At 35.7% G+C, this 22,410-nt stretch overlaps 3 protein-coding genes across 3 annotated transcripts; 1 reads left to right on the plus strand and 2 right to left on the minus strand.

Annotated features, from left to right (window-relative positions):
• Positions 1–8,164: 8,164 nt before the first annotated feature.
• LOC137044711 (cystatin-like) lies at positions 8,165–10,119 on the minus strand. The gene is made up of 3 exons (XM_067420961.1): positions 9,824–10,119; positions 8,570–8,671; positions 8,165–8,476 (listed from the first exon to the last, which is right to left on the minus strand). The coding sequence occupies exons 1-3, from the start codon at positions 10,019–10,021 to the stop codon at positions 8,399–8,401; spliced, it is 378 nt and encodes a 125-aa protein (XP_067277062.1). The 5' UTR covers positions 10,022–10,119; the 3' UTR covers positions 8,165–8,398.
• A 2,644-nt stretch (positions 10,120–12,763) lies between these two features.
• On the plus strand, positions 12,764–17,676 carry ephx5 (epoxide hydrolase 5). Its single transcript, XM_067421818.1, has 9 exons — positions 12,764–12,908; positions 14,034–14,244; positions 14,417–14,597; positions 14,797–15,006; positions 15,765–15,894; positions 16,068–16,282; positions 16,375–16,483; positions 17,010–17,135; positions 17,281–17,676. The coding sequence occupies exons 1-9, from the start codon at positions 12,865–12,867 to the stop codon at positions 17,489–17,491; spliced, it is 1,437 nt and encodes a 478-aa protein (XP_067277919.1). The 5' UTR covers positions 12,764–12,864; the 3' UTR covers positions 17,492–17,676.
• Positions 17,677–18,024: 348 nt separating this feature from the next.
• mad2l1bp (MAD2L1 binding protein) lies at positions 18,025–21,225 on the minus strand. Its single transcript, XM_067421819.1, has 3 exons — positions 20,799–21,225; positions 20,070–20,344; positions 18,025–18,874 (listed from the first exon to the last, which is right to left on the minus strand). The coding sequence occupies exons 1-3, from the start codon at positions 21,181–21,183 to the stop codon at positions 18,344–18,346; spliced, it is 1,191 nt and encodes a 396-aa protein (XP_067277920.1). The 5' UTR covers positions 21,184–21,225; the 3' UTR covers positions 18,025–18,343.
• Positions 21,226–22,410: the final 1,185 nt, after the last annotated feature.

Here is a 22,410-nt window from a genome sequence, read left to right on the forward strand (position 1 = left end):
ATTGGAATGGAATGGCTTCCATACTTGTAGAGGTGTATTTTTTTTCCAGAGCTGATGTATATGTATATATATATATATATATATATATATATATATATATATATATATATATATATATATATATATATATATATATATATATATATATATATATATATATATATATATATATATGATATATATATATATGATATATAGATATATATCATCTTTTTTTTTTTTTTACAGTAAACCCCTAAATACAAACATTACATGTAATCCACTAAACTACACTAAAATGTTAAAGCTATTCAATGAACCGAGACCACTAGTTCAGTGTTTCCCAAACCTGTCCTGGAGGACCACCAGCCCTGCACATTTTGTATGTCTCCCTCATCAGACACAACCACTTCAGGTCTTGCCATCTCTTCTAATGAGCTGATGAGTTGGACCAGGTGTCTGATGAGGGAAACATGCAAAATGTGCGGGGCTGGTGGTCCTCCAGGACTAGTTTAGGCTTTACTTTATTAAGCAAGGTTTATTTGGAATATGACTATTATTACATACACAACTTTATAATACAAAAGTATCAAAAAAAGTTAAAGTGAAGCTCCTGACAAACCTAATTTGACAAATCTTGTATTGTTTATATGCATATCTGTACATTCTAAGATAATATATTTCACAAACAAAACAGTGCAGCTCCTCTATCATCTGAAAGTGGGATTCTGAAATCCGCTTCAATATACCTAGTTGCTGGTCATATAATTAAAATATCATCAAAAAGTTGATTTATTTCACTAATTCTATTCAAAAAGTGAAACTTGTACATTATAGTTATTCATTATACACAGACTGATATATTTCAAATGTTTATTTCTTTTTCTTTTGATGATTATAACTGACAACTAAGGAAAATCCCAAATTCAGCATCTAAGAAAATTTGAATATTACTTAAGACCAACCAGGATTTTTAGAAATCTTGGCCAACTGAAAATATGAACATGAAAAGTATGGGCATGTAGCACTCAATATTTAGATGGGGCTCCTTTTCCCTGAATTAATGCAGCAATTTGGCGTCAGTCTGTGATTAGTGTTCACTATCGCTCAGGTGTTATGAGAGACCAGGTTTCTCTGATAGTGGCCTTCATGCTCTTCTGCATTGTTGAGTCTGGCATATCACATCTTCCTCTTCACAATACCCAGTAGATTTTCTATGGGGTTAAGGTCAGGCGAGTTTGCTGGCCAATTAAGAACAGGGATACTGTTGCTTTGGCACTGTGTGTGCATCTCCATAAAGTTGGTCAGCAGCAGGAAGCATGAAGTGCTCTTTCCTGGTATATGGCTACATTGACCTTGGAACTCAGAAAACACAGTGGACCAACACCAGCAGATGACATGGCACACCAAACCATCACTGACTGTGGAAACTTTACACTTGACCTCGGATTGTGTGCCTCTCCTCTCTTCCTCCAGACACTGGGACCCTTATTTCCAAAGGAAAAGGAAAAATTTACTTTCACCAGAGAACATAACTTTAGACCACTCAGCTTTTTGTCTTCAGCCCACGCGATGCACTTCTGAAGATGTCTGTTGTTCAAGAGCAGTGGTGGAGGAAGTACTGAATCTCAGTACTTAAGTAAAAGTACAAATAACCAGAGCCATATTTACTTAAGTAAAAGTAGAAGTACTACAACAACAATCCTACTTAAGTAAAATTAAAAAAGTACTTGATTTTAAATGTACTTTGGGTATAAAACCATAGGCGTTTCTCAATGTCAAGGAAGGATCCTAGGAAGCCAGAATTCCAAGGATGCTATGTCATCGACACCCGACGAAGTACTGTTCCAATGTCGAGGATCCTCGGAATATCAACCAAGGACTGAGTCCTTCGGTCGACAAATATGCCATATACAGGAAAGGATGCATATGAGTATCCTTCGCGCTCTTCACATTCTCAAATCACCCACAATCCTATGCGCGCAGCTTTGCTATCTTCAGACCGGAGTCGGAGCGTGAACGGGGCAAATATGCTTGTATCGGGGTTCGTAGATGGGAAAGAAGGAGGCGGAAACCGGCGAACGTTCAACAACTTTATAATAAATAATAAACAAAACGAAATTAACACGGGTAGCCCCTCACGCAACGACTGCCCGCACACACAAAATAAAACATAAACAAACCATAGCATTAAGTCCAGGCCTGGTCCTCTCTCGTATTGCTGTGAGATGCATGGTTCTGATCTTGGAAATATTTTCGCTGCTGTAATAGAACAAAAGCAGTTTATATTGCATCTAAAATGTAAGTGACTAATTTTAATTGATTGTTTATGGAACTGTCATGAAATCAGTGTCACATTTTCAGTCGCGATGGTATTCAGGAAAACAGCACTTGTGGTCGTGTTGTGATGTTTTTTAACTGTATTATACGTTATAAAATATAAAAACCTTCACAGTTTAAATATTTACTGCAGTATGTTACTGAGTTTCTCTGTACGAGCGGCGTTGGTTTGTTTCCATTTCTCCTCGAGAGGCTCGAGATTGTCAACAGCGCAACCGTCAGTTCTTACATTAGCCTATTAACGGTATTATCCATTAATTATCCAAACAAACCTTAATCTCGAGCCCTGAAACTGATCAGAAAATTTAACAAAAATTTAACGAAACGTTATAGAAATATAGTGGAGTAGAAAGCAAAATATTTGCTGCAAAATGTAACGAAGTAAAAAGTATGCACTATTGATTCTACTTAAGTAAAGAACAGATACGTAAAAAATGTACTTAAGTAAAGTAACGAAGTATTTGTACTTCATTACATTCCACCACTGTTCAAGAGTGGCTTGACACAAGGAATGTGACAGCTGAAACCCATGTCTTCATTACGGCTGTGCATAGTGGTTCTTGAAGCACTGACTCCAGTTGCAGTCCACTCTTTGTAAATCTCCCCCACATTTTTGTGGTTATCCCTATTGCTTGAACACTATTGTCTACCACCTCTTTTCCTTCCCTCCGCCTCTCTATTAATGTTTTTGGACACAGAGCTCTGTGAATAGCCAGCCTCTTTTGCAATGACCTTTTGTGTCTTGCCCTCCTTGTGCAAGGTGTCAATGGTCCTTTTTTGAACAAATGTCAAGTTAGCAGTCTTCCCCATGATTGTGTAGCCTACAGATCGAGACCATTTAATAAGTTAAGTTAATTGGCTGATTGGAGTGTGGCACCAGGTGTCTTCAATATTGAACCTTTTCACAATATTCAAATTTTCTGAGATTCTGAATTTGGGATTTTCAGTTAAATCAGTTTCAGTTACTTTTCAGTTATTATCATCAAAATTAAAATAAATAAACATTTGAAATATATTAGTATGTGTGTAATGAATGAATATACAAGTTTCACTTTTTGAATGGAATTAGTGTTACAATTTTGGAGGCATCACACACCACTAAAATGCCAGGAGTGCAGAAACAGTGTTTGCTCACTTAGCCCAGCTTCCAGATATAAAATATGGATGTCTTATATAAAAATTTTATATTTCCTTTTAATGAAAGGAAGTCAAGATGAATATTGCCTGCACTATTGTCAGAACCTCTCCCTGAGAGAAAGCACATGCTATCAGCTTGTTTTGGGTTAGAACTGGAGCTTAATCAGCTCCAACCTTGTAGAGACTGCCTATCGGTGTATGTGCGTAATAATCTGTGTTACAGATTAGTGTTGAGGTGGTTTACAATGGACAGCCGAGATGGGTGGACTTGTTTATGGGAAAGCTGGTGCCAGCTCCAGATCTGGAAGGTCACTACGGGCCTAATTCCAGGGTGAAAGCGTCAACAAATGACACGTCTATAGAGTTGTACATCAGATTAACTGACAAAATGTGGAAATTTACCATGACTGTGCAGTTTCTCTGAGCCAATCAGAATCAGACACCTTGCAGTAATGACGTGGCTATCTTGAAAAATGGTATAACCACTGGGACAAATTGTATGTACGATAAGTGGGGCAACAAGACAGGGACAGAGAGGGAGTGTGGCCTATAAACTCCTTGTGAGACTTCAAACTGGCGTCTGCTGTTCAAACTGCAAACTATTCTTAAGTAAATTTCCTTTTTAATGAATTACACTCCTGACTATTGGTCTTTTTTAACTACTGGTATTGGGTCACATACTGTTAACCCCTAACACGTCGCTCACCCAACAGCCCTTTGAAAAAGACAGAAACAAATTAATAAACCATTGTATCACTTTTTTATTCCCCTTTTCACAGTTAAAGCCTTTTGGTGTCCCACATCAAGTTGATCTAGATTAAATGTTCAGCAGGGTCAGACAAAAACAGATTGCAAAGAAACGACACACGCTAACTGCAAAAGAATTAAGAATTAAGTGTGAAACCATCAGAAACCCTTTAATCTCCAGTGCCACCATTGTCCAGAACTGCAACTTACCCAGAGTCTCCAGAAGTGCACAGTGTCAGGATCTTAGAGACTTCAGTTAGCTAAAGAATCCTAAAAAAATGACCCACACCTAATAAGAAACACAAGCAGATATATTGTAAAATACATGGTTATGGTTTTAATCCTATCTTTGAGCACCACCTGCCCTGTACATATCTGTCTCCCTATATCTGACACACCCATTCCAGGTTTTGCAGTCTCTACTAATGAGCTCATGAGTTGAGTCAGGTGGGATAGGTGAGGGAGACAAAATGTGTTCATTATAACCTACTAGTAAGAACTCCAAAGTATTACCAAATCCTTCAGAAGGCATTACAAATTGTTTGGAACAGTATTCTAAAGTGTTTCAAATAATGGGTATCTTTTGTGCATTTGTTATTTGAGTTAGTACTAAATAAAAAAGAGAAAAAAGCACAGGCAGCCGAGTGAGATGACTAAAGCTCCACAGATCTCATTGCTCAGCGAAAACTAGTTTTTCTGTAACAAAATACACATTTATTAGAGATTTATTTCAAATTAAACATTTGCGAATGGAAAGATTTCACTCAATGTGCACACTTTTAGAATAAAAGCTAAAATGGTCACTAAAGCTGTTCTATGATCACAAAATAAACAGGAACAGACATGACTGAAAAGGCTTGTCTCATAATTACATTAGAAATATGAATAAGTCCTGCTTTCGTTTTGGGAGTTTGATGTGCACACCTTACACAAATTAAGAAATTTGTGGGATATATATAATATATGGTTACAAATAAGATAATAAGTATTTTACTATCACACAATTCAGGGTGTGGGGGTTGGTAATTGCTGAATAAAATCTTGTGAGATCATTCCTGCAAAAGTTTTGCTCTCAATTGTCTTTTTTTTTTCCGTATTCACAGGTTCGTGATACTTTTATATGGCAGAGAATTAGGTAACGTTTCAATTGTGTTTGCATTTTTAGATTTTGATTTGAAATTGAAGTCACATTATGTTAAAATGTCAAAATAACAATACAAATTATTTCAAGGGTGCCTATTTGTGTACTCTCTACCCATGTAATCAACATTTGGAATTGACTGTGTTTGCTCTTTTCTTTTTTCTTTTTGGTTCTTTTTTATTCTCCAACCCACATATAATGTACTTTCCATTAGTGAAGCAACTAGGTTCCACATAGGGAGCCCAGCTGGGTTTGCCCATGTAGGACTTAGTTGACCCAAGTAGGCCCCAGATAAGATGTCCATTTTGAGCCCATGCCCACTCTGTACCCTGTAGCCCACGTTAACCCATGTGGGCCCCGTGTGGGCTGGGAAGGAGTTTGTGGGCCACTCTACATTACATTTTCCATCACAATTATACCTTACATTTATGCCTTGTCCACACGGACACGTTTAGCTGTATAGGCCTACGTAACATTTTTGTATCGTATCAGTTTTTATTCACATGGATTCAGGGTTTTGGAATATTTTTTTAAACCAGGTCCCAGGGTGGATAAATCTGAAACCGATACCCTCATTTTTTCTTTTAATTTGACCCTATTTACTTATTTACTTTGTTATTACAGATCTTAGGGTGAACAATGGATCCGTGCAAGGTAATACAAAGAAAATTGTTTGTAATCTTTAATCAAAATCTGAAAAGTAAGTTCCTGCCCGGAAACGGGGTTCCTTCTCCGATGATGTCAGTTTGACGGCTTAGGTTTTAAAATGTAACCACTCCCCTCTAACCGTTAATCTGCTATGAGCGAGAGATGGAGAGGAGGAGCGCTGAAGTTAAACCCTGCTCTCTATTCAATATTCCGTTTTACTTGGAAATACGTCACAGCACTGAAGAAAACTCACTTGCTACTTCTGGTTGTTCTGTACTTCACCGGGACTTTAAAGTTCTCTCACTTATAGCTTTTGCATTGTTATTTGTTATTTGCATTACTGCATTGTTGCATTGTTATTTTATTGTGAGATTTTGTTTCACATCCTTATCATTGCTGTAACCCTTCTAACCACAAGTCTTCTCCTTCGGTTTTAGTGTATTTCTGTGGCAGAATTACAGCGCCACACACTGGCCTGGCATGTATACTACATCGTTTTGAGACAGTTTCAGCAGTTTCGTGTGTAAGCAGATATTTCTTGAGACGAGGGGAAAAATTTGGATAGGGAACGCCCTTGGCTTCGTCTTGATGTGGCCTATATCATTACTTCAGGTTGAATGATTCTGATTGTCTAAGAAATATAAACAGAAAAAAATGTCTTTGAACTAAGCGACTGAAATGCAGGTTTGAGCTGTTTTAAAGCAACTTGCACTGAAATATCTTAAACTATGTGAGTGCCATTGTTTTATTTCAAGATTTTTTTTCTTTCTTTTCTTCAAAGGCACATTTATAAAAGTTTCTTAAATGTTCTAATTTAACTAAAGTCTAATCTTGGCACTGTATGTGAAACCAGGCCTAAAACTAAGTAAATCTCATAAACTTGAAGAAATCATTTAATATGTAGAAGGATAAATATTGATTAATAACTTGATTATAAATCACTCAAAAGATAGATTGAAGCGGCTGTGGATTTCTGAATCGGAGCCTTTCGTTGCACCATCTGACTCTTGCTCCGGCTCCTCACACGTCATCAATACTCTGGTCTCTCCTTCTTTCATCTTTCCTGTTCTCCTGTACTCTGCTGCCTCCTCTCTTATTTGGATGTTAGCACAAGGTCGTGCCTTTCTAGGATTGAGCGTATAATGTCAGTTATGTTCAATTTTGAGTTTGTTTTCTGTCATTTGTTTTCCTTCCTGGCTGAGATCGTTAAGATACTAGGATTACTCCTTTGATTAGTCATGCTGTTGCTAACAAGTTCCCTTTGTTTGTTCCCTTGTTTCATTAGTAAATTGTCCGGTCTCGCCAATGTATGTGTTGTTGCAATTTTCCTACCTTCATCTGTGTTTGCCTTGAAGATAATATATTATAGACTCATTCTTTGTCATTTGTGCATGTACAACCTATTGTGACACATGGCAAGATCAACGTAATTTAAAAGAAGCAAAGAGTAATAACACACAGTAATGAAAAACAACTGACAATTTGCATCATTATAAAATTATTATACAAAATTCTTAATTTCAATATTTGATACATTCAAGATTTATTCTTGGTGAAACTTTTTTGAAGGTAATATATATTCATAGATTTGTCTCATAGCGGAGTACTAACTAAGCTGTGCTCCAATTAAAATAATATTAAACTGCTATGCACTTTACACCACTATGTTGTAATTTGTATCAATTATTTATTTATAATTTATTATTATATTAGTATACATTTCTGTACACCACTGGCTTTTCATATAGAAACGCCATAGAGATTATTGGAGCATGATAAAAATAAAATATCCTTATTATCCTTCCTCATTTTTTTTTTTTTAGAAAAAAAAAAAAAAAACACTATAAAGCTTGGCAAAAGATTAGTTTCAATCCTTGTATCAAAATTCTTGTATCAATGCAGTAATTCTAAAAAGGTTTATTTCATATTCAGAGAAAATGTGTGAATGCAAGATTGAGGTATTTATAAAAATGAAAACATTTAATTTAAATCACACAAATATACCAGTTCTGGTACTTGTACTCTTATAACTCCTATGGTTGGATTATTGTTTTCTTTATGTATACACAAAATTATATACAGCGTTCTCAATCCTATAAATCAGTATGACTCCCACAATGTATTCAAACAAACACATCTCACTCAATCATGTTTTAATAAAGGATGACCAAATATCAGAAAATGTGTTTTATTATTGAGGAATTCTTACAAATTGTAGACTTTTTCAGTGCAACTGGGCTGAGATTGCATAATTATTAGTGTTAGTAAAGCATTCTTGTATCATGATTTAACAAATAAAATGTGTATTTTATTAATAGTAAAGACTTCTACTTCACCAGAATTAGCAATAACAAGTACATTTTATTGCTGCATGTTAAAAGCCCCAGATTGCATTAGTAACATGAACTACATGCAGGTGTTTTCAAGAACTTTAATAGAGCTTAACCATGGCTGGCTCCAGACTGTTATTTTGCAGTCAGTGACCTAAAAGAAAAGAAAAGTCAATCTCTTTTAATATGGAAATTGAGAAATGCAAACAGGTAAATTCCATACTGTAAAATAGACCTCGTGTCTTACGTCTGCATTTAGCTCAATGGCACACACAGTCTCAACTCCACTCTTTCTGCAGCTGGTTCTGGCCACTTTCACAGTGAAGATGTACTTCATGCCCGAGACAACCTACAACAACCAGAAACATGTTCAGTCATTGTGGAGTCAATCCTGATGTAGTGTGTCGCAAAATCAACCTACATTAAAAACATAACCTTTTAAAATATATATTTTACCATAAACATACTGTGATATGAACACAGAAGACATTTAAAGCATTAAAAAGTATTTTTTTTGTCAATATTAAAACAATATTTTTCATACTTCAAGTACAGTTCAAAATGTCACATCTAAAAATCCTTTAATATCGTACTTTTAAAAATAATTATTTGCCTTATGTGGCCTATAATATAAATAGTTTGAACATAATTCTGTTATTCTCTTTGTATATTTCTTTGCATACACCTGCAAACATTTCAAGGGTGTTTTTTGTTTTTGTTTTATTTTTTAACATATTTTTTTCATAATTATTAATATATTCCTTCATTATTCAGAGTATTTTCCAACTTCTCTAGTAACTAATCATAAGATACTTAGTACTTCCTAATACCCGCCGTGTTAATTTCTTTGCTACAAATTTAACAATATTGAAAAGTACCTTATTCCATTACTAACTGTTCACCATTAAATTCTATAGGTATGTAGAAATTACAACTTAAATTGAAAAAGATAGGCTAATCCAGTAGCAACTAGTAGCCTACTTAGTTTTTATTTTTATTTTAAATTAACATTAAAGAACTACTAGTTCGATTTAAAAATAAATAAATATTCACACATCTATTTGTTATACAATTATTTGTATGAAGGTCATTTGTCACACCTTTGTGACTAAAGAGGCGTATGTCAATTAAATCAGATTTGATGACATGACAGTCTTATAACATCTCTGTTGATCCTGGAATAACATTCCAATCTCGCAATCAGATTTGACTGTGGTTACACCAGGGTTATGCTCCTCCTACGCAATTCTTATCCACCTATCTTTGATTAACTGAATTGGTTAAGAATAACTTAATGTTTGGGGTTAGTGGTAGGGACATGTTTAGGAATACGTTTTCGGATAGGAATGCTGTTGTTCCAGGATCAACAAAATACAATCAGGACGTGCCAGCATTAATACGGCGTTCAAGGAAAAAAGTACGTTTTATCACTGGCTGTGATTTGGCGACGGTCCGTGTGTATACGATCAACGATGAGAAAACAAACGTTTAAACTACTTACTTGTTTTTGAACCTTGATGACATCGGAAACCTGATGCACAAATGCATCATTGCTTTGCCTGTTGTACTGGGCCATTGCGAACTGTAACGCATTCTGAGCTCCTTCGTCCATTTCCGCATCAAAAGGAGCTCCAACCAGCCCAGCGCTCGCTGCGGCCAAAATCACCGCCAGAAACGGAACAATCATCTTAAGATACATATTCAAGTTGTATTAATTAACGCGGTCTGTCTTGATTCTTCTTTTGGTCTCCAAGTCGAAAGTGGATGGAACCAAAACGCAGTCAGAGATTATATAAACAAACGTCACTCCGTAAAACGCTGCGAATTGGGGCGGGGCCTGGCGCATCCACCAATCGCAGTTGTAGAGAAGGACAACGGGTTTGAAAGAAACAAGAACATTTCTCTCTTTTTAATTGACCTTTTTTGTCTGCTTCTTTATACCGAACTGCAATGATTTGGCATCGTTTTCCAGATGTTTTAATGTCACTCTTAAAAAAAATAATACTGGAATTACTTAATTTCTGTTTATAAGTAGTTTAGCCTATTTCATTTATTTATTTTTGTTTGTTTTCTCCTGTTGTGGTTATTTATTTATGTATTTGCTCCACATTCGTGAGGTGTTTGTCATAATGTTTTGATGCTTTGTTGGTTTTGGCTTATACATTTAACAAAACTTTATTGTAGGCTACTTTAATAAAGAAGATATACTTTTTAAAAAAGCCTTATTGAGTTGTCTCTACTATTCAAACTGGCCTGCCTGCTTCAGCCACTGTCAGTTGGGTTTGAATTTATGTTTCTAAAAGTAGGTACAAAGTAACACAAAATGACAGTCCCTGGTTTCCTCTATATAGCCTAAAACAAAATCCAGAACTGAACAAATAGCCTATACAATGTAAAAATAACCATATTTTCTCATTTAAATGACCCCTTAATTTGTCAATCATAGTGAAATACTCAAAGTGGTGCCAGTCGCTGTAACTCTTAGGAATTTGATACAAAGTCATTCATTTTAACTCACTGAGTAAACAGGCATAACTCATGCAAACCTCATGCAAAGTCACAGTGAGTCAAATGAAAGTCTGTGGCCTGGGATTTTTTAAACCACAGTTTTTATGTTCTAAAATAGCCTAAGTACTTTTTTAATGTAGCCTATTGTTTTTAAGTCACATTTGTTGAATTATTTGTATCAGCTCCTTATGATCACTAAATTTAATCAGTGCATTGTGTGAAATAGACTGCATGTTTCCTAATCACTGTTATTTGCAGAAAGTAGGCCAATGAAATTGGGAATGTGCCTGCAGTTTCCTTCCGCAGATTATCTGATTACTGTATTTTACAATAATCTGGAAACTAGGCAAACAATTTTTTGAAACAATGTGAATATTGTTGGAATAAACTCCTTAAGTTAAGGAACAATCATTAAGGATTTAACCAACTGGACTTATTAAGATTATTAAGATTTTAGATCATGTTTCCTAAATCTTTGCCATGGAGCTCCCATAGTGCAAACCCTATAGCTGCAACCTTATGATTGATGTAATAATATTATCACCTCACCCAACTTGATTTGAAAATGACAATAGCTAGTCACAGACTAATTTGTTGATTCATATACTGATATCCATGTGTATATTGCAAACTATACAGAACATTATACATCTTACTTAAGCAACTCGAATAATGAGCTGCAGCTCGATTTTTCCTTGAAATGAGAGGCTGCTGCTCCTTGAAGAGCTGGGTAGAACTAGATAGTCCAACCACACCATGGCCATATAATAACCCTATTGCTAAACATACAGCTCGTGAAAAAATTAAGAGACAACTTAACATTGGTTTCATAATGTTAACTGGTCTCTTAGCTGTATCTCCATGCTTTAACAAAAAGGTATAACAACAAAAACAACATACAACACACATACAGAGGATCACAGTATTCAGTTATTACATTCATAATAGCATAAAGGGAAACAACAGAAATAATAAAATAAATAAATAAACTATACAGGGGGGAACTTAAAAAAATTCCAAAAAGAAAAGGATTCAAAAATTATATCTGTTTCGCATTGATATTTCTTGCATTTTCCAGGGCCTCAATAATGCTTATTGATAAATAGCCTAATTGTTGTAAAATGGTTTATTATTTGTCAGTTTCTGTTTGTGTATATGGTAATTTCCATACATATTTATAAAGTTAATCACCAAATTTTGCTTCAAACTTTTATTTTTATATAACAAAAATACACTAGAGTTTAAACTTTTGTGAATTTAAATAGGCTGTTAGATATTCAATATCAATCCAAACCAATTGGGTAAATACACATTCAAAAAAATAAATGGTTTATGGAGTCTTCCTGCAGTGGTACAAAAGACATAGACTCCATGTCCTTAAAAAAAATCTTGATACACTACTTGTTTCACTGGATAAATCAAATGAATAACCTTATAGGCCTATGTAATTTCTTAAACTTTATTGGTGAGTCAGTATTTATGGGTAAACACTAGACATATTTCCATTCAATCTGATTATACATTGAGTTCCAAAAATGTTTGAATTTAGTTCAGACAATAATGTGGTTCTATATAAAATCTCCACTCATGGGGTCCAGAGAGGGTGAGCTGGACGTCATTTGGCTCTGCAGTGAGTCAGTGCCAAAGGCTTTAAACCCCGCCCCGCTGCCGATTCTAAAGATGTCATTGGCCATGTCAATAACAGTGCTGCATGCCTACACAACACTGAAACAAATACTAACCTTAAACATACTCGGCCTAAGCCATAAACTAAACCAGCGTTGGCACATCCTGATAGATAGTATAACATTACTTTTTGTCGCAAATGGATCCGTCGATGATTTTTGTGTCGTAACTTTTTTGACAGGTGAATGCTTGTTGATTTGGCCAATGAAATCGGACGAGGGGCGGGGCTTTCACAAGGAACCTTTTCCTTCGCGCCTTGAACCTCTGTACTGTGAACGTTACATAAGCGCTATTTGTCAAGTTCAACACAGATTCTTTGTCTGGAAAAGACACGGCAACATAACAACGATGGGTTTTGAGGACTCCATTATGCAAAAAGTAGAATTCATCAAGTGAGTAAAATATTAAGTTTATAAATGCTAGCGCAGTCTCATGCTTAAGGTGCTGTTTAACCATTCCCGTCGGTTTGCAAACTTGCCCAGTCATTTCACGCACTTCACCAGATTCCTGCAACTCCACCACATGCGTTTGTATAATCTGTTAAAATGTGTTTGCACGGCTGTTGAGTTGTGTTCATTCACTTAACTTTAATAGTTTTAAGTAATGTTCATGATATTTCCGTGACTTCGTAATTTCTTTATTTGCATATCATTCAATATAATGTGCGTTGCCTCTTGTCCCGAAGAGATTAATAGGCTACTCCTCATTGTAGACTCAAGACCAAAAACACTTAAGAAACACCTAAAATACCATTTTAGAGTAACAAACTCATCCTGACATCACCTTACAAAATGTGACAAAATCAACAGCAATGCAATGAAAACAAATGGTTAAACAATGCAACCATTACACCCCAGTGCATGGTGGGAATTGGATGGGGCTAAATACTTTTTTATTTATATTTTTTATTTTTTACAGTCTATGGATAAATCACATTGAAAGGGCCAGATTTTGGGCAGTCAGAGTTGACAGATTTCACCAAAAGTATATGATGGATACATATTTATTTCTATCTTCAGATTATGATTCCATCCAGTCTTATTACATCAAACAAGTTTGATATTTTGAGCCGATTTTAGAATACATGTTGTTTTACTTTGTCATGTGTCTCCCAGCAATAAGGTGGATGTTTCTGTGTAACTTTGTTTAGAAAACGATTTGAAAGTCTCTAGTGTATGGTGCACAATTTTTTCTGTAACCAAGTACAAAGTCAACAAGTGTATGATACTTATCCCTGGTTTCGCAGACAAGGCTTAAGCTAGACCCCTGTTGTTACTGAAAGCACCTTTCACTGACATTATCTTCTATTGTTTGGTCTGAAGGCATGTTTATAAAAGCTACTTAAATGTCCAAATTAAACTAAAGCCTAATCCGGGCTTAATCTAAGACCTTTTTGTGAAAACTAGCCCTAGTGTTTTAAAATCTCTTCAGATTGGTAAATAATGTAGTGTATTCCAGCTTTAAATCTTTGGTTAGTGTTTCAACATTATTTGTCATCTAACTTTCTTCACGTTTAGAGAGACCCTTGGCAACCTTGATCGGTCTAAACTGCAGCTGCTAGCACTCTCTTCTGCTGGAGTTGGAGCTCTTTTGTGCTACTTGGCATGGAAGCAAAGCCCCAAAACGATACCAATGGGAGATGGTTGGTGGGGAGCTGGGGAGAAGCCTTTAACTGAGGACAAAAGCATTCACAGATTTGTAGTGAAGACCACAGTGGACGAGATAGAGGTATGCAAAGCAGCATCTTTTGGGTGAATAATGGCATGGATCAACAGTTTCAGGATCAAATAATAGGTTTTTCACATAAAGATAATTATTTTCCACTTTCAAACGTGCTAAACATACACTCACTCAACCACTATATATTTATGTCATCATTAACCGCACTGCTTTTCCTCAGGATCTGCACAGACGCATTGATCAAACGCGCTTCACGGATCCACTGGAGGATTCCCGGTTTCATTATGGATTTAACTCGTTTTACCTTAAACGGGTGGTCTCTTATTGGAGACAGGAGTTTGACTGGGAGAAGCAGGTGAAGGTGATTAACCAGTATCCTCATTTCAAAACCAAAATTGAGGGTAAGCACATAACACTTTTAAAGCATATAATTTACCTGACTAGACAATAACCTGTTATTACAAAGTATGCAATTTTCATTTTATCTTTAAAGTCCCACATCATGCATTCACAAAACGTGTTTAGGTGTATTGTATTCCAAGCTGGTTTTGATTGTTTAATTCTTAGAACATTTTAGTGAAATTCTGTACTTCTTCTCAGGTATAGATGTGCATTTTGTTCATGTGAGGCCTCTTCCGAAGTCTGGACAGACAGTTCTCCCTCTCATGATGGTTCACGGCTGGCCTGGTTCCTTTTATGAGTTTTATGGGACTGTGCCCTTACTTACTAAGACAGATTCAAATGTGGTCTTTGAGGTCATCTGTCCCTCCATTCCAGGCTACGGTTACTCTGAAGCGCCACATAAAAAAGGTAAGTCTACAAACGGGTAGCAAGAACTAATTCTACTAGACAATAGAGTGCAAACGTGCCTATCCTCTTTTTCAGCAGGTTCCGGAAGTATTTTTTCCATTAATCTTTCCCATAATGATTTTTAAAAACCAAGCCATTCAGATATGAGTTGAAATACACTACAAACTTGGATTTTGATTCAAAATGTTTGATATACAAAAAAACAAACAAAGTTACTAGACTGTGTACTTGACGGCTTTAGTAGGAACTGAAGTACTACAATCACATGAAGCATTGCGAATAAAATAATCAAATTAAAAACGTGTGTGTATATATAATATGCATGTATATACAAGCATGCAAGTATTTTCTGTAGTGAGATCGACCAAAAAAAAAAAGTAAAAAAAATATTTTGGCATATTTCGTTTTTTTTTTTTTTTTACTCTGATTGGTGTAATTTTCTGTATAGCATCATGGTTAATGTAGGTTTTCATCAGGAATTCTGCTGTTAAACTATTATTTTAAAAAGGAGCTGAAATAAGTTTCAGCAAAAGCAAACGCAATGAATTAACAACCTTGTAGTTTACAGCAAGTCTGTCTTTGAAGGTTTATAAGTTATTATTCAAAATAATAGTTTCCCTATGGAGAAAATTAATCGAGTTTTTACTTCTAGGACCCGAATGTTGCACTGGATAACATGTTAGAGACAAAGCATACATATAATACAACTCTGAAAATGTAGTGTAGACCTGCTATTCTTTCTATTATTTCATATGCAGGTTTTAACACTATGGAGGCTGCCCGCATTTTTCATAAGCTGATGGAAAGACTGGGGTTCACTGAGTTTTACGTGCAGGGGGGAGACTGGGGAGCCATCATTACCAACAACATGGCCCAGATGAAGCCAGAGTAGGAGTTTCACACCCTTTACTGCCTTATCACTGTCCTTTTTACAACGTCATGAATTCCCTGTCACTATATTATTTGTCACTTTTTCCATGTTTAATATATTCAGAGCAATACATTTTAAAATTGTGTTTATTGCAAATTAAAAAGTTGCCTATTGCTCTCTTTAAAACAAGGTGTGTTCGTGGTCTGCACTTGAACATGGTCATTGCCAGGACAGACAGCCTTGGACAGCTCCTCTCCTTAGTCATTGGTCGCTACCTGCCCTTCCTGGTGGGCTTCACAAAGGAAGATGTCCGACGACTCTATCCTTACATGGAGAAGAATATATATGATATAATGAGAGAAACTGGCTATTTACACATTCATGCCACTAAACCGGACACAGCAGGCAATGTTTTAATCCGTTTTAATCTTGTCAAATTAATACTTAAGCACTTAATTTATCTAAAAAAATGTTTGTGCATTTTGTCATTCCTGTAGGATGTGGACTGAATGACTCTCCAGTTGGATTGGCTGCCTATATCTTGGAAAAATTCTCCTCCTGGACAGACTTGGAAAACAGAGACTTGGAAGATGGAGGTTTGGAGAGGTAAAAAGATATTCATTACATGCAGGTGCAATTATTTCCACACAGATATAAATATATCTGTAAGATTTTTTTTCCAATATTTTTGAAATAATTATTTTATGCTTTGCTTATCAAGGCTGCATTTATTTAATCAAAAACACAGTAAAAAAAACTATTACAACTTAAAATAATAATTAAATAAAACAATAAATAATTTTCTATTTAGTTTTTTTTTTATATATACTGTCACATGATCCTTCAGAAATCATTCTAATATGCTGATTTTTCTGCTCAAGAATTTTTTTTATATCAACATTAATGGTTGTATTTTTTTTTGAAAAGCTGATACATTTTTGGGGATTCTTTGATTAAGAAAGTTCAAAAGAAAGCATTTGAAAATACAATCGTTTTTGTAATTTGCCCTTACTGTAATTTTTGATCCAATGTAATCCATCCATTCATTATTAAAATTGGATGAATAGCATCTAGTGAGCTCTAAAAATAAAAGATTTAACTACATTTATTGGTTATTTTTAATCCATTGTAGAAAGTTCAGTCTAGACGATCTCCTTACAAATGTCATGATCTACTGGACCACATGTTCCATCATTCCCTCAATGCGTTTCTACAAAGAGAACCTGAAGAAAGACTTCAAAACGAGGGTGGACAGAGTGTAAGTTCAGAAATCTTTATAGAGATCCGAAGTCAAAATGTTTGCTATAATGTTGATTTGATTTTTCAACATGAAATATATTACATAAAAAAATATAATTCTTAGCAGCCTATTCTATAAAAAATGTTTCCCCCTTCCCTTAAAGGACAAGTGTGTTTGTGCCCACTGGCCTGGCTGCCTTTCCCAATGAGTTACTCCACTGCCCTAAAGCCTGGGCCAGCTCACGGTTTGCAGATGTGCGTTCTTTCACTTACATGAGCCGAGGCGGACACTTCGCTGCTCTTGAAGAACCCCAGCTTCTGGCTAATGACATCATTCAATTTGTGGAGAAAGTGGAGAGCAAAGACCACAAATAAAAGCTTTATTTCATTATCTTGAGGAAAAAAATAAATAATGCACATGTCTGATAATTTGTTTGATGTTTGAAATCCAAGGTTTTTCAGTGAACCAAATATAGGGATGTAAAATGTTCTTTCTGCACAATATAATTTTGTATTATTTTTTTTTGCATGTTTTGTTAATAAATCAAGATATACTTTTATTTTTTACTTTGTGCTATTAAAGTCAGTAAACATTTCTTAAGTTTCAAAAGCTAGAATCTTCTTGCTAAAGAGACTTTGTTTTGTGGTGCATTGCAATCATCACTACACTACAATCATCAGCTTGTCATTTCAATCAGTTTAATGAACCCTGACCTTAAGATTGAATGTTCTGTTGTAAGTTAATGGAAATGCAAATAAAAGCAGACAGTACAAAGATATAGCACCAAATGGAAAGTGAAGTGTTAAATTGCATTATTTTCATTAATATACTGACAGAAAAGCCCCAAAACACATAATTCATTATAAGTGAATTAAAATTGTGTACATTCATCAGTTTACAGAAGCTATAATTTAGCAGATGGTTTTAATTCAAAAGTGACATAAATTGGTACAAATGGTCTTGGTGAGTAGCAGCCCAGGTTATTAAACTAAAAAAAACCATCACTATATAATGTAAAACATAGATGGATTAGCTGATAATGTAAACATAGCATAAATAATCAGGTTTTAAAACATTAAAGTTGACAGAATTCCTGAATAAAGCATATAAAAATCATAAAAAAACAATAGCCGATATACTTTTTTGGCCATTCATACGTTGATCCCTGAGAATGGAGTGAATTGTATTCCAACATTCCCTGAAATCTGTTACTCTTTATCCCATTGTCATTTACAGAATCCTTTCACAGTGACAGGGGCCTGAAACCATATATAGTCCTCCAGGTCTCTCTTACTTTTTTGTAGTTCCCCAGCTAGTGTCAGATCACTTGCTATAGAGATGACTTGCCTTTTCACTTTTGTGGGAAATTTAAAATCCACCTTTGGTTTAAACCCAGTTACGCCACAATCCCGGTGCCCCAGAGCCATGACCGTGGTGCTCATAAGACGCACAGACTTGGCATCCGACAACAGGTCGGCCACAAATAATGTCCGGAAAAGCTGTCTTAGACAGCTTGAGGTCCTTAAGCTGTTTTCCCCGGCCCCAATAGCCAACACTTCCATATTGACCTCATACAACTCGGTGGGAAGAATGGTAGACCCACCCAGCAGGAAAAGCACTCGGGGAACATGGCTAAGAGAGAATAAAACCTCAAGGTGAGCCAGCACCTCATCCAGCTCCTGCAACGTCCGCTGGCATCGGCGCCAGTCCAAGCCCCCAGATGTCTTTGCAGACCTTCGGTTCACCATGTCCTCGGTCTGAAAAAGGAAGGGCAATTTGGTCATACCAGATAAAAACTACAATTCAATTATGAATCAAATTGAATGTTTGGATTCCACTGTTTTGGATTTTGATTTTTATCTGATTCAAAGAAGTTATTGTGCTTGCCTTTTTGTTTAATACAGGGTTTGTACAGATACTGTAAAAGGAAATTCAGGGACTTTCAATGACTTCAAGCACTAACTTTTTGGTTTTCAAGAGCTGCAATTAGAGATCTGAGCCATAGTTGTGAAAGTTAGGTTATTGAGTTAGATACTTTCGTAATCAACCAAAAAAGGTTAATGAGAAGACAGAGGTGAAGAGAGCAAGTTGCAACCTCAAGTAGAGGTGAGCCAGACGAACACTTCGTTGAAGAAGAGAAAGAGCTAGAAGACAACAGTGTAGGTGAAAGAGGAAGGACATCCGGCTTAGTAAGCAAGAGATACAGAAACTGATAAGCCTACAGCAGGAATATTGGATCATACAGGATATTGATGAATTGATGACTAATATGGATGTGGAATTTCCCGAAAGATAGTATAAAGGGGTGCTTAACAGAATCTCCAATATAATATAATAAACAAAATTGGAGTTATATTAATAAATATCCTGACACCTCACAGCTTTATAATGGCAGTGATGGGGTCCAATGAGTTTGAAGCTTTACAAAAAGTGCATCAATCCTTTATGCACTGCACATGACTACAGGGGGAGCTTCTATATTTAGCTTAAAAAAACAAAAAACATAACTAGTGACACATCACTAGAATGTAGCATAAGTGTTTTGAACTGTGAGAGGCATTACACAATGCGCAAGTTGAATAGGGAAGGGGAGTTAATCATGGGATAATTTTCATTTTAAATGTAAGTAAGTTCTCTAAGCTGTTTTTAGTTTTTTTAGTTTTATTTGGCATTAACTGCTTTGTATTGTAACCAATAAAATAAGTATTTTTTTTTGTTACTATTGCCATCTGTGAGACTTTACTTATAACTACAAACTGAACCTCAAAAAGAACAACCACAAGGAAGTCTTCCATGTCATTCCTGAAAGACATCAACCTGCTGGTGGGTGAGTACCTTATGGATTAGGCTAGATTTTACTAACCTTACCCCTACATGAATAAGCATATGGTTAAAGGGGTAAGACAAAAAGGATAAACCAACTAACAACACATATGAGGCCTTCTGTTATACCTGTGTGGTATTATGTTGCTGTTTCTGAAGGAACACCATTTGGTCATATGTCATGGGCATCTGTTGACGCTGGTAAAGGACACACTTCAGAAGCTCGCAAACTAATCTACAGCAAGCGTCTTGGGTGATGTGCCCAGGGAAGACGACATTCACTCGTCCTTCCGCTCTCGCTCTTCTGAATATTTCTTCATCTTCCTCAACATGGTGTGCAGACATTTCACTAGATTCCCTCTGACTGCCAGAAGAACTGGCCAAAGCATATGTCTGTTGGCAACCTTGAAACAAGACATTTACATGAAATTATTAACTAAAAAGAAAATTAGCAGAATCAAAATTTCATTGATTTTATCTGTTTAGTCTAGGGTGAAGACTAGAAAAGACAGACATTTTTGTTGTCCAAATTTAAGAACAAACAAACAAAAAAAAACATTTTAATTATCACAATTATATACATTTTGTTTAGGTCACATGATATACCACTAATTCATGATATTTTGCAAAGTAATAATAAACAAGGGAAACACACATGAACATTTATTAGGACGTACACACACACACACACGTATGTGTCTGTACGTTTATGTAATTTTTCTGAAGACTTCTCATTTGTAAAAATCATATAATTTATAATTGCCTCATATTAACTGATATTTAACTGACTGATTTTCTATCAGTTATGTGAAGCATAGACCGGAACATGTGAAGCATTAACCGTTTGCCACAACTTACCTAACGTTACATCACGATCGTCACCTCTATGTTCTGTTCTTGCATGTGTGGGACTACTTCTATTCTCTTTGTCCTCTGGTGGGTTAAAAGGCTCCACACAAACCCTGTCTCTGTCAGTCTCTATTTTTTTACGGTCTATGGTCTCAGCAATGTTGTCCAGCAGGCACACATTTTCCACCTGAGACTGAGGGGAGGATTCAGGATCATCGACCTGGCACAAAATGTTCCTTTCCGTTTCTTCATCAGATGAAACCTTTGTTTCTTCTTCGTGGGATGTACGAATAAGTTTTTCACTGCAGCTGTTAGAAGTTTCGTTGGTGTTGCTGTGTTTAGTCACAGTCATGTTCGCAAACTCAAACGCTCTCCTCCTCGATCCCTCTTCCATTTCTACTGTTTGAATTTACCCACCGGGCACGGCATCATGGGAAACACCAGAACCGGAAATCACGGGAAATGTAATAAGAGTCTCTTTATTCTATATATATATATTTTAATTTCACATTTTTATATTACATTTCGGTCATGTTCGTGGCAGAGAGAAAAAAAATATATTTTCTGTTAGTCCCTGTAATTTTTTGTTTTCTCTTCTGGTTTCAAAGAAGCGGTTATTTGACGCCCTCTGCAGGTTGACTTTTTCAACCAATTCTGTCAGGACCATTAGGTTCTTGGCCATTCTTGACTAAATGTTATTATTGCAGGATTGATGGTTATTTGACAGTAATGGAGGTCTTTGTGCACCTAGAAGCATTACTCTAGCCAGGAGTCCCGAAGAGAATTTTCTGTCAGGCAGTTGGCTACTACACCTTAGGACTTTATAGACTTTTATGTGCCTAAATCATGTCTTGTCGAATAAAACTTTTTATCAATCAAATATTTACAGAGAACATGATCGTGTTTTATGATTTTTGGAATAGAGTGATAATGCTAAGAATAACAAAATAAGATTTTTTTTATTGTTCACATTTTAAGCACTCAATAGTTAATAATTACACTTCCAAATATGCACATCTTTGGTTAATTACAACATGAAAGCAATTGGATTCTGAATGTGTCCTTATTATAAATGTAATTTAACACGCTCATCAAGAAAACCATTCATCATTGTGATCTCATTGTATGCATTTGTTCGAATTCCACAAATCTATTGCTACATAACGCCTCATTTACAACCAGTAAATCGCAATTAGCATTCGATTCATTACTAAATAGAGCCAAGGGAACCTATAGATCCAAAATAATGTTTAATCTTGTGCAGTGGAAGAAACAATTCACCCGAATGTTACATAGTATCTTAGTATGGATTTCAAAAGTTCCAACAATTATAAAAGTTAGATTACAAGTTTGTTATGGTGCACACCAGTCGCTAAAACGCCAAAAAAAGAAAAAAAGAAGTGGCGTACCGGGGAGGTAACCATAGCAACAGTATCCCGCTAGCACGTTTTCCATTGCCATCGATTTCTGGCGTTACGCGGATATGGCAAGTACTGGAATTTGTTTCACTTTATCAAAGGTTTATTATACCACGAAAATGTTTTAGGAAATGCTTAGACAAACAGACATACAGCCAGACAGACATAGCGTTACAGACATATACACATAGACAGACAGACAG

The sequence above is a fragment of the Pseudorasbora parva genome, chromosome 17, assembly GCF_024679245.1.
Source record: "Pseudorasbora parva isolate DD20220531a chromosome 17, ASM2467924v1, whole genome shotgun sequence".
In the NCBI taxonomy this organism is placed as follows: Eukaryota; Metazoa; Chordata; class Actinopteri; order Cypriniformes; family Gobionidae; genus Pseudorasbora; species Pseudorasbora parva.